Source organism: Primulina tabacum, chromosome 5 (genome assembly GCF_025594145.1).
Source record: "Primulina tabacum isolate GXHZ01 chromosome 5, ASM2559414v2, whole genome shotgun sequence".
NCBI lineage: Eukaryota > Viridiplantae > Streptophyta > Magnoliopsida > Lamiales > Gesneriaceae > Primulina > Primulina tabacum.
In genome coordinates, this window is record NC_134554.1 from 912,051 (window position 1) to 925,075 (window position 13,025).

At 36.2% G+C, this 13,025-nt stretch overlaps 3 protein-coding genes across 4 annotated transcripts in view; 1 reads left to right on the forward strand and 2 right to left on the reverse strand.

The window, feature by feature from the left end:
* The window catches only part of LOC142545217 (transmembrane 9 superfamily member 9-like), a 97,191-nt gene that overhangs the window by 38,496 nt on the left and 45,670 nt on the right, over nucleotides 1-13,025 (forward strand). The gene's annotated exons all lie outside the window — the stretch shown is intronic.
* LOC142545209 (uncharacterized) lies at nucleotides 112-4,722 on the reverse strand. 2 transcript variants are annotated; one of them, XM_075652241.1, is made up of 11 exons: nucleotides 4,576-4,722; nucleotides 3,832-3,959; nucleotides 3,395-3,487; nucleotides 3,179-3,280; nucleotides 2,810-3,078; nucleotides 2,428-2,559; nucleotides 2,153-2,275; nucleotides 1,350-1,478; nucleotides 1,055-1,269; nucleotides 822-975; nucleotides 112-434 (listed from the first exon to the last, which is right to left on the reverse strand). In XM_075652241.1, exons 2-11 carry the CDS (start codon nucleotides 3,929-3,931, stop codon nucleotides 216-218), a joined length of 1,536 nt encoding a protein of 511 aa, XP_075508356.1. In that variant the 5' UTR covers nucleotides 3,932-3,959; nucleotides 4,576-4,722; the 3' UTR covers nucleotides 112-215. The 2 variants fall into 2 exon arrangements, with proteins under 2 accessions (XP_075508356.1, XP_075508355.1); XM_075652240.1 differs by having other exon boundaries at nucleotides 112-455.
* On the reverse strand, nucleotides 10,790-12,572 carry LOC142545211 (F-box only protein 13-like). Its single transcript, XM_075652243.1, has one exon. It carries the CDS (start codon nucleotides 12,161-12,163, stop codon nucleotides 10,922-10,924), a length of 1,242 nt encoding a protein of 413 aa, XP_075508358.1. The 5' UTR covers nucleotides 12,164-12,572; the 3' UTR covers nucleotides 10,790-10,921.

Sequence of the window (13,025 nt, forward strand, 5' to 3'; positions counted from 1 at the left end):
ACGAAAAAAGAATCTTTTTTTATATATAATTTTTACCAAAATTTTGATCATAATCCAATCTTACAAATAAACAAAATCTCATAAAAAATTTCATCACAAATACACAAAAAATACAGCCGCAACTTCCACAGGTCTGATGAACGAACAAAGAAATCTGCAACATTTTATGAACAAGTAAAGCGTACTACACCAGAAATCTTTTTGTGTTTAGAAACTCAAGCTCTGATCACCAGCTCGTAAACATTAGAATTATTATCACCAGAAACACGTTTCATCATTTCAAAACTCTTTCGACTACCAAGAAAATCAATCCGCTTGAACTCCACATAACCAACTTCAGCCGCTGCCTTGCTGCAGTAAGCAGCTCGAAGCCTGTCAGCATGTCTGGAGTCTGTGTGAATCGCAACCTCGATTTCCTCGGCCGACATATTCTCCTGAGTACAATTACATATAGCCTACTGATATTGTTAGTCCACCTCTCATATGCTCGAGCTTTGGATAAAAATGAATTTTAACATAACATCAGAGCCAAGCTTTTGAGGCTTTGAGCTTCTAATGGGCGATCCTCTTTACATGATATTAAATAGGTATTGGATGGTAATATTTTGGCCTCTTTTGCCCAATAGACATCATCAATATGCAAGCTTACATCTTTTGATATTATTCGAGTATATATTTCCGCTCTCTAGCTTACATGGGAGGGAAAGCATTAAATTGTAAAACTATCGTTGGTCCACCTTATGAGCTCGGACTTGTGAGAAACATGTTTTTCTAATAATTGCAATGTGAGATTTAGATTGAATGAAAAAGGATATACTGACCTGGTAAAATGAGTAGATATGATCCAAAACTTGCAGACATGTAAAGCCTTTATTACTGAAAAATGTCCTTGAACATGGTCCCATCTCCGAAAATCGATCGACAGGGAACAGTATAGTAAGGAAATGGCTTTTGAATATCAACTCATATTTCTGACTGCAAATTCCAAGCAAGCAAACTTCAAGAACTCAAAACGCATAATAACAGAGAGCACAAGTTCAGAACATTAGATAACCTTTCTGTGAGTGGTCTGGATAAGTTCACAAATAAAGTATCTGATTCCTTTACATCTGGCTTCGCATCAAAGAACGCTGATCCCTGGTCTTCAATGACATCGACACTTAAAGAGTCTGTATAGATACAAGCTTTTGATGTTGGATCAGAAATTGACCAACTTATGGAATCCAAAAGCCTGCTCGGTGTTATTGGACGTATTGGAGTTTGACATGTCTGAATTTGCAATAAAATAAAGCATGCCATTAAATCTGAGAGCAAAAGACTGAAACAAATATTTGAATAAACAAATATACCTGCATTCGACGATTCCTATGACTTCTGACCCCATCTTTAGCCAGGTTCGCCATCGCTTGCCGTTCTTCATGGCTGACTTTAATAGCAGAAGTAGGAACATTCCCAGGGACCATCACCCTCTTAATTTCCTGCAGATAATCCAAAGTGATGGTGTAATTTAAAATTTTCGTTTCATTTGTTACACATGTCACACATTGATATATTAAACTAACAAAGAGTAAACTCAACAATAGACAAACTTTTTGGGATGATACCCCTCTTAAGTTTATAAATTAACAATGGTGATCTCGCTGAGAGTCGAAAGAGACCATCGGAAAAGGTGATTGAAAAAAAGTCATCTAAAGCGGGCCACCACAGTCGTTAGCTTCTTAAGGAGTATCGTTGTCTAACATTGATATATTAAATTAATAAAGAGTGTTTTATAATCTCAAGAAGTTACATCACCTGATAGAAAAGCTTTTTGGGATGGTACAACTAATGGGTTTATAAACTAACACGTTTGCACAAAATAAATAGGAAGGAAGTTAAGGAAATACCAAATGAATTACTGGATTGATTTCTCTTACATTTTTTAATCATCATTTGTTATTACATAAAAAAATCACTTTAAACGAAAAAGGAGAATAAGGGGGAGTAGGGTTTTTTCTGTGGCTGGACACGGAATACGGGTATTAAAAAGTGGCGCCAAACTGCTATACAATTTAAAGGACTTGGAGTTGGAATGTCAATCAACAATAAATTTTTGCATAGTAATAGATGGTCAGTCCTGTATAGGGAAAAGTGAACGGAAAAGGTCATGTACCTCGTTGGAAACACCATCATGAAATCTATCAAGCATAACTCCAGAGAACCTGGCTAAATCGGCAGATAAGTGAACGAGTCTCTGTAAACATTTCTCTTGTGCAGACTTCAGAACCCATAGTGGCTAAGGCAGGAGAAAAAATACTTAGAATGTGGTATAGATTTGAAAAACGAAAAAATTTCCGGAAACGAAATATGGAATCACGAGCATATATTCATGCAAAGTCGAGAAATTTTAAACTATGATAAAATGTACATCTGGGTAGAAGCACCTACTGTAACAAGATAACTAGAGTGCCCCAGATATTTTCGACCCGATGTTCCTTCACATACTACATGGCTCGCTTTGCTGCCAACAAACCATTGACTTAATAAACTAGCTCCTTGTGCAGAAATAACCTCGGTGACCTGTGAATGAATGCATTATAGTTAATTTTCTTCAATAATGAGATCATTTAAATAAGAGAAGTGAATTTCAATAAGGACAGGCATCAAATGATCTCTTATAAGCATCATATGAAAAGAAGCTGAGAGTCAATGACTTAAAATTTAAAGAGCACTGACTTGGTAATTTTTTTGGAAAGGTGAAGTCATATCTACAACCATCAATAAGATATTCGGAAATTTATTTGATTTCTTGAAGAAAATCCAAGTTTACCTTAGAACGAAGTTCAGCAGGGACTTCCACGTTGATGTAAAACGTTTGACCGGACCAGAATGAAGGATCAATTCGTCTTTTACTCTCAACTTCTGGATACCGTGATAGGGGACATTGAATCGTGTCAAGTTGTGTGGTATGCTTAAGCAAACCGTCTCGAAGACAAGAATTCTCAGCTCCAGCATTCTGATCGAGCCGCTTCGAGTCATCAGTTTGGGCGCCAGTACCTCCAACATTATTTATGCTATAGAGAGATTCATTCAACCTAACTGAAATGAACCCAACGATAAAAACACAATGTTGACAATAGAATTCGGTTCCACAAATGCAGAAAAATGTAAATACTCAACATGAAACAGCGATCGTTACCATTCCTTTTGATGCTGTCCACAAACCAGCTGAGTGTGACCAGGAATAAACCATTTGTCGGCCCATGTTTTATGGCATGTTCAAATTTATGTCCACGCAAGCTGTGATGATTGTTAAGTGCTAACAAGCAACTGATTGAGCATCAAATACCATCTCTCACTGTCCTCCATTTCAACTATTCATGCAAATAAAATGAAATCTGGACAAAAAAGGATATCTGAACCACCAAATGAGTGCATCGAAGATGAAGATGGGGACTGTATTGACCTCCCAATCTCTCTGTTGCTTCCTTCACCTGTTTCCTTGTTTCTGTGGTTGATATCATATAAACATAATTAGTAAAACCAACTGCAGCATCAATGGCATCCTCTCCATAAACTAATTTTAGCAGGAAACGTTAACAATTCAAGAAGAATCTCCGTTCAGTAAACAGCAAAATTATTCCCAAGCATCACATTTATAAATATTAACAGAGTCATGATGATTCAAATGCTAATTTCCTGGTCAGCATCTAATCTCCGACACCTTGGTCTATTCGTTTACAATTCAAGTTACTCAAGTTCAGTCGAATGGTACGCAAAATCCATCCAGAATCAAACACAGTACGAACATTATAGTAAAAAAACAAAATAAGTAGCAATAAATCTTTCCACCTTTAGAGAGCCCGGTTACGCAGATGACAAGGCCGGATAAAGGTCCGTCGGAATCCACTGGAGTTCCCAAAGTAATAGAGGCAGTTGAAGCAGGAGACATGGACTCCAACGGAGAGGAGTTAATGCCCCTGAATGAGGAAGAAAAATCAAAAAATCTCCTTGAACACCCCTTCCCGTTTATCAACTCCACTCTTCCTCCCCGTCCCCAAATACCACCACCCATATTTAGAACAGCTTCAACCAAATTCGGAATAAAATGCAATACAAGGGGACTACTAGTCTGAAAATTAAGATACTTCGCAAAACAAAGAGGCCGGGTCTCTTCAGGCAAAAAAAAGTTGAAGAGTTGTATACATGCAAGAGAACAGAATATATCGCCGCAGTGCTGATTATTTGAAACACCGAAAATACAGAAGCATAAATGGTGTCCTTTATATGCTTTTTTGGAACAAAAAGTGGGTCAATGGAGCATTATAAGCAGAGATAATACATAGATTTTGAAATTTTCATTAAAAATCAAATCTTTTGTCATAAACTGAGAAGAAAGGTAAAGAATGAAGCAAAAGAACCCATAAATTTTTCCAAAATCGCATTTTTTTCAAACATTAATCGGGAATAATGGGCGGGCAATGTGAAGCTAGAGTAAAATTGAAGAAGAATCTTCATAGTAACTTTTCTGAATTGTACTTTTGCTTTACAGAGAGTTTAAATAAAGTGAATATCGGCGTGAATCATCAAACTTACTTTAATTTCTCTTTATTTATCTTCGCTCTATGTTTTCCGGGGCAGGATGACGCTCGACGACGCCAGAGCCCTAAGCCGGTGACTTTGGCGACTTGTATTTGCTTTTGAATTCAATGGACGTCCGTTATTTTCAATTCTGCCCTTTTCATTTTAAGGTAAGTGTTCTGTTAGAGAGATGGTTGAACGGATTTTTATCAATTTTATGGATATTCACAATAATAATTAATATTTTTAAAATAAAAAATAATAATTTTTCATGTATGACCCAAATACGACATTCATCTCACAAAATACGACCCGTTCACACAAGTTTTTCTCTTCATTATTTTATTAGTTCGCATTTTTTGAATTGAATTGTTAATAAATGGTCGTTTTATGCTAAAAAAATATTTTGGTAATTAAATTTGTATATCTATATTATTATTATTAATTAACGATAAAATATTTATAGAAACTAATTTTTATGTGTTAGTGAAACTTTTTTGGAATTTCAAAAATATAACATTTTACCACCTTTAAAATTTCTCTTTTTGTTTTATTTAACTCCCAACAATTTTAATTTCAAAAATGGATAACTTTTAATTTAAATTTTTTTAAAAAAAATTATTTCTTATCATTATTGCCCTGAATGCTTGTGCACTACGTGTCAAAATTCAACAAAATAATTAAAGCTGAAAAGCACAAGGCTTTTGAGTTTGAGGTGACAATTAGTCCTCAGATAATTCACTTCTTTTATTGTGCCAAAATTCCATAGCTGACTGAAGTAGCTGCTATATTCAGCCCTTGGATCCATCCATCCATCGTACATTACTACTAGTTTGTTTCTTCATTTTGCCTTTTATCTTGTCTTCGTTAATTGTTTTTGGGATTTTTCGACACATATCAATCAATTAAATTCTATTATCTGATAATTTATTTGATTAACTAGATTTGCTGAGATTCTGTTGCGTTAATTCGATAATTTTATTCGGTACACATCGAAAAATAATACTATGAATTTTCATATAATAAAAAAAATTATTTATCTGACCACTCAGACAAAGTCTTCCTGTCATTTTCAAAGTGGTGCATTTATTGGACTACAACCCATTACAAAATTACAAAGTGATGTGCGTAACGTGGACATGCAAACAGTGACTTAGTGCAAAGAAGATTGATTGTACTGAACAAGAAAGTTGACATTTTTTGGAAGTTCAATGGAACGTTAACCCCTTAAACATCACTCACTATCCTCCAAATCGATATAGACTTTTGCACTGAATACGCTCTCTCCCACAGAACTGCTCAAATACGGCTACCGCATTATCCCAAACGAATATTTGTAGTTGATTGTACATCATACAATGTGGGGGAAGAAACAAAGGCAATCGTGTCAGGTGCACACTCAATCATATGCTTTTGCCCTATCCATATCCAAGTCTCGTAGAGTATATACATCAACAAATATATGATGTAAATAAATCAAGTCGTTCGTGAGTTAATCAGAGCTCAGTGTAAAATTGTGGGGCCTTTAGCCCCTAATCGTTATTACAACACAATCTGATTAGGGTTAATTAATTACAGCGGAAAACGAGTTTAAATTTTCTTTACAATGAGCCCAAAATATTTCTTCTATAATTTGAATACTAAAAATAGTATTTTATCTTATATCATAAAACTCGCATACACATAATCAAAACCAATCGTATACAAACAACTCATATGCTCGGGACATGCCCCGGTATATAGATACATATATATACTGGGAACAAAACATAAAACCTCAGCCCAAACTGTGACTCCCTCCAGAAGTACCCTCTCCGGCTTCCTGATATCCTGGAGTACCTGCCATTGTCCACACACAAAGACAACTATCAAATCAATGGTCGAGCTGGCACACCGGTCTCAATAAGGGATACTCGTATGATAGCGTCAACAAAGCGCCATCAAATCCCAAATCTCAATCAATCATCGGGGCCACTAATATCTATGCTTTAAGGGTCATGTAATACCAAACATAACATTGTGTTCACAAACCCCAAAATCCAATCAAATCATATCAGGGTATCCAAGGATCATAGCTCAACGTGCATGTCATGTATCGATGTATGCATCAAACGATGTGTGTTAACAAAATATTCATTTTATACATCGATATTCAAATCACAATGTCATGTATGCCACATAAACTCAACAATTAAGGCATATAGACATGTATTCTCATTCCAACCAATCAAACCAATCCAACATATATCATATAATACAGATACATGTCGTATGTTACCCGGTCGCAACATACCTCAATTCTTCGTCCCAGTTGATGTAACTTGAAGATATCAGTATAATAATCTATCTACATCAATAACATATTCATTTCAATCAATAACATGATCCAAAATCAATAATATAAGTTCCAAATATCTTTTGAAACTTTGAAAATTCAAATCAAATCTAATTCATAACATAATTCAATTTCGACTTCGAATATGAGTTTATTGTCGGTTATTCTACTACATATAAGAATCTCGACTTCAAATACATGCTATTCCAGCACTTTGATATTTAGGCTGCTGAAACTAGAAAAAATTTACCTTAACAGGAAGCTCTCAACGCGAAGATTCCGAATATATAATTTGATCCAAGTTTGAGCAACGTTTCGAGGTGATTTCGGACGATAGTAATCAGTTTTCTTTTCTCTTTCTCGAAGGTTACTGAATGGAAAATGAAATATCTGAAGAGAGAAATTCATTCTTATCACAACCGCACTCGCGCTCGGGCGGTAGAATTCTCGCGCCCGAGCGCGAGACATTCTGTCCCCGAGTGACTTACACCGCGCTCGGGCGATAGAATTCTCGCGCCCGAGCGCGAGATGTTCTGCCCCCGAGTGCACTTGCACCGCGCTCGGGCGGTCAAAAACTATCGCTCGAGCGCGGAACGTTCTGTCCGAGTGATAACATGTTCCACACTGGCGCTCGGGCGGTCATTTTCTACCGCTCGGGCGCCACATGTTTTGTCCAAAATATTGGTTTTGTACTTATTGTCGTCCGGCTTCTCCACTAGAACTCTTACAACGTCAATTCATATCCAATACTTATTTTCTCATTTTCATTGTCATGATATACATCATATACATAATCACATGATAATTTCATAAATTATCGATAATCAACATATGATTTACGATAATACGATACACGGTCCATACAAAAATGCTCGTTCAACATCGTTTGTTAAGCTTATCGAACCAAACTCGAATTTAAAAATATTCAGTTCGTAATATCACGAGCTTGAGCTCTGTTAGTTTGTTGACATATTTTATTGGGTAATGAATGTAGCATTGGAAAACAGCATATTTTGTCCAACATTGAGATTGTAGTGAAAGAGAAGACATGAAATTGTTGTTAAATGAGAAAATACTCCTTAAATTTTCATGTATTAGTTGTCATTTTGGTTAAGAATACTAAAAAATCTCGAAAATGAGTTTGTTTAACGACATTGAAAATGATCAAATGTTATGGTTTTACATTAAATTTTAATATTTATAATAGAATTTTTAAATATTCAAATAAAAGCATATGATATATCATATTCGTTTAAAATATATAGATTTTTTTGTTTTTTTAAATATAATAATATTTTACTCATGCGATGCACATATTGTTATTTTATGTGAATAAAAGCATATGATATACAATTTCCGGCCCGGACATATAGAGTTGCTTGTTTTTTAAACATATTAAAAATGTTATTGAACGATTTTTTTTTATTTTATTCTTATTGAATAATTCAAGAAATGATTATATGTATTTCAAGACTTAGTAAAATAGAAATATATATTAATAAAAATAAGAAAAAATGATGCAAAACATAAATCTGACTTATATATTTAGGAAAATCGAAAAACAAAATATAGCATGTATGAAGGGAAAAATTTATTTATTTATTATTTCAATATTTGCGAGGTACATGTGTATTTTTTGGCAAGGACGTTATACATTCCAAGAAACAGTGAATCCCCTAATTTCCCTCCATTCTGTTGTCTAGTCAAATTTGAAAACAAGCAACAAGTTCCTCTCAATCTTCGCAGATGGCGCCGCCCAATCCCAACACAAAGCCCAGGATCAATCCCAATCCTTCTTCCTTGGAATGTTTGGATCTGCAACAGGAAAATATGCAATGGCTTACATTAAATGAACAAGAGAGCCGTATTCATGTTGTGCCCATGTGGACATGGTAAATATATTTCCTTAATAATTGCCAGTTTCAAACGGCTGAAGCATATGTCTAACCAGTGCATGGTAAATATATTTCCTTAATATGTCAAGCTCATGGATGGATCACATAAATTTTATTTGTTCTCGAAGTAAGACATAATCGTGTTGGGTTCACAGCTTGACATCAACTTTTCATTTTTATAATTTAATTTATGCATGGCTATTTCATTCAATTTCTGACAGGGTCGATATAGTCCGATAGTTGCCTTCTCCCCCACTGGCTGGTCATTTGGAAAAGGAAAGAAGTCTACCGGGAAAATGTGGCAGCAGGGCACCATTATAAGGTGAACTAATTTACCAACATTACAAAATATTTATGTAAAAGAGTTTATTTTTCCGTTAACATAGTAAAATTATGCCTAGCGAACACCGATTGGTGCCATGCCACTTATCAGTTCACTGAAGTTAAGTTGCATTAGGTCTAGCTCGAGTTTTTGTATATATGGATTTATTGTTTTAAGTAGCAACTGAAGCTTGAACTTCCATTGTTTTACTACATTTCCTTCAGGTACCCGAGGTACCATACAGTGAACATAGCAGCTTCACAGAGCTCATGAGGGCGTTTGTTGAGCTAATTTCTCCAGTGCACATAATCCCCAGTGTCAATAATTATGACCGAGATTCTCATAATTCGATGATATCTCATCTCTTAGCTTAGGCCATAAATGTCTTTCATGTTTATTAATGAGGTACAATGTTAGTTGTATTTGCATGTTTTTAACTTTCTTAATGAATCGCAATGTTGATTGTATGTGCATGTTTTGGACTTTCTTAAAAGTGAAATGAATATCATATGGTGTTTGTGCATTCAACCGATGTCAAAAGTCGATAACATAATGTTATGGTTGGTTTTACAATGAGCAATTTTGTCTAATTTGAGTTTATGAAATCCAGGGAAAGTTCAAATATGTACAAATCTTGTCAAATTAGGTTCAGGCATTCCACAGTCCCATGTTTGTCTTGCGGCTGCTACAATATATCTTTATCCTTGTTTATCAATAGTTGTTTGTATTATTTCTAGATACGTGACCTATGGCTAAAGTCTAAATGTACCGCAAGATATGAAAGGATATTTAGTTCTTGTTATCAACAAACTCAAATCACACCAAAAGCACCTCACCACTTAGTTACTTTCTCGAATAAAACACCAAAAAAGCTACTATAAATTGTACACTGCCATTCAAATCCCCAACTCCAAGCAAGATTTATTCACTGATACCCTCTTCAAAAAAATTCAAAAAATCATGAACAAAACAATGATCAATCCCTCAACGATTTTCCCAATTCTTTTACTTGTCACCCTCACAATTTCCATGGCCTCAGCAACCAAGCATGCTATACACCCTCACAACAGGAAAGAAATATATCTTCAGAAGCTGGCAGCACGTGATGCAATCACTCTTAGCATTCGGGAGCTCCAAGAAATAAGAAAATTTGTAAACTTGATTCCCAGACTAAAAAACGAGCAGATGCTCAATCCCCAAACTTTGAACCTTCTGTTCAATGTAGATGGCCTGGTTTTCAAGATGGGAGACTTGAAATCCACTCTGCACAGGGTGCGGCACCTGAGGGGTGACCACCTAATGTTCGAGGCGTACACGCTGAGGAGAAAGATGTCTCACATTGTTAGTTTGGGGAAGATTTGCAGCAACTCACTCGTAAATAATGTGGATCTTATTGTGCTGTCAATGCTTAATAGAAAGTTTGAGGATCTCGCTATGGTTGTTGATTATGCCGTATGTCGTGTTTTGGAGCTTCAAACAGGACACTTTTGAAGCTAAGCAATAGGCTAGAAAATATGTAAATTTTGGTATGTTATTAATATGTGCTTGGCAATAAGCTCTTGATACATACATCTCTTGTATGTTATATATATGCTAAGTATAGTCTGCCAACGGGGTAGGACTCCCCTGGTATCTAACTCAGAGCCAAGATGAGTTAAATATGCTGAAGAATTCATATGTAGCAGATCATAAATAAAATATATAATGAAAGATTTCATAATTTTTCTCCTAAATCATACAAATACTGCAAAGAAGTAAATAAAATAAAACAAAAGAAAAAGGGCTTTTTAAGTGTGTCAATTCTTCTTCTCAGATGTCAGCTTCTATCCTAGGCTCAAAAGAGAAAGCACAAACAAACTCTCTGGCTTTATCATCTTCTGTGTGGTAGTGTGGCAATTCAACCCATTCGTTTCTGACCAAATTGCACATAACATAACTACATACTTCTGCAGAATACAAACACACTAACATCTCATCACCAGCTCCACTGCAATTTATATCCATTTTCTTGCCATAAAACTTATGCGAACTTGCTGGTGGCATTGCTGCAATCTGCTGCCAAGCATGCATATTTTCATCCCATTCCCATACCCGAAGACTGGCGCTTTCAAAGAATTCCGAAAGCAAAACAACGTACATCTGCCCCCCACACTCAACGATATCAATTGAAAATTCTGAAAAAACAGGCAGTAGCCTCGGGTACTCGAAGAATAACTTGTGGGTAAGGTTGCAGGACACCACCGTGCCGGAGGAGCTAAGGAAATACAAAATTTCGTCTCCATTTTCAACTGTGAGTGCCGCTGAGTACTGCCTAAATGGGCTCCTCTGCATATCTGCGGACACGACGTTACCACTGGTCAAGAAATACTGCGAACGATCATCGTTTTTTTCTGCTTCAACAGAGTTGTTGATCTTTTGGTTGAGAGAAATTTCCTCTTCCCATAGATCAGTATAAGAGTTGTACATCTTGAACGAGAGATTCGGGAGTTGGTCCAAGATTAAAACAAGCTTGAATCTTTCGGAATTCGCCGCCATCGAAATGGAAAGAATTGGTTGCTGAGAAATTGAATTTAGCGCCGGGAGGAGGCGGGTTGATCCGGTGACAGGGTTGCTGACAGCAAAATCACCATTTGTGGAGTGGAAACAAATCAACCCACCTGATGCGGCAACGGGTATGGAATTGTTACAAGTTTCTTGATTCTTTTTCGGGTGGAACAGGGGCAAGGGATTCAATTTTTTCCATTTTTTTTCGGCGGAATCGAATACTACTGGATACTGGCTAAGGTGGGGATTAGAATCCACCATGAAAAACCATGGATCACGAAAAGGAACTTGAGAACAAGCGACCCTGAAAGTGGCAGAATCCGCCACTGATTTCCATTTCTTGCACACTGAAGTCAGGCGTAAAAAAGTAGATGTAGGCAGCCATGAAAGAACTCTTTCAAGAAGATCTTGATTGAGTTCTTGAAGTAAAGATCTTGAATCCTCGCAGATTTCAAGAAACTTTCTCTTCTGTTTTTCTCTCAGAACAAGATCCTCCCCAATCTCCATTTCATGAAAGAAAGAAACAAGATAACGGGGGTAGCACGATCAAAGAATAAGAGTATTCTTGATTGAGGCCTGTTGGGGTGGCTTATGTCGAAGGAAGTTCCGTGGGAAGCTCAGATTGAGCTCATTTTATACCCAAGGATTCATGGGTTGACAAACAGTAAAGCAAAAGATTGCATTTTGACAAAAGAATTGTTTAAGAATGAGGCACGGGAGGGTGGGATGTTGCGGGAAAAAGAAAAAGCTGAAAAGTTTATGTTAAGACAGATTTAATAGAATTAAATAAATAACAGAGAATTTAATTCTCACGAGGAAAAAGAGTAGTCCTTAGTGTTATCACGGCGCCGATGGGGTTTTCCATTGGTGACTTTTGGTGACAAAAGTGAGTAACAAAGGGACCCTATTAACACCTTTTTTTAGCTTCTGATTTTAGGTCCATGGACGTTTAGATATCAGTTTTCACATTTGATGGCAAATGAGAGTAATTGAACGCTCAAGTTTGGACATTGTCGTCTATCTTTATTGAGTTGAGATTTTAGGTACAAGTGTGAAAGGGGTGGGGGTGGCTGAGCATTCCAAAGTCTACCAAACAAACAAACAAACATATGTTGACATTTTGCTTGCAATGACTTGAGAGGAATCTATCCCTCGTGTGTACAATTTTCTTTTCTGCTTCTCTTTGAGTATTTTAATATTGTCATTCTTGAAGTCAATGCAGAATCCAAAGCAATTGACTTTTGTTTCCAGACATGTAAAAAGTAGGCAAAATTGGCTTTGGATGCGTGATAATAATGATTAATAAATCAGAGAAAAGCCATGGATTACGGCTTTTGGTGCTTTCTCGTGTGCTGTACCGTGGTCTCGT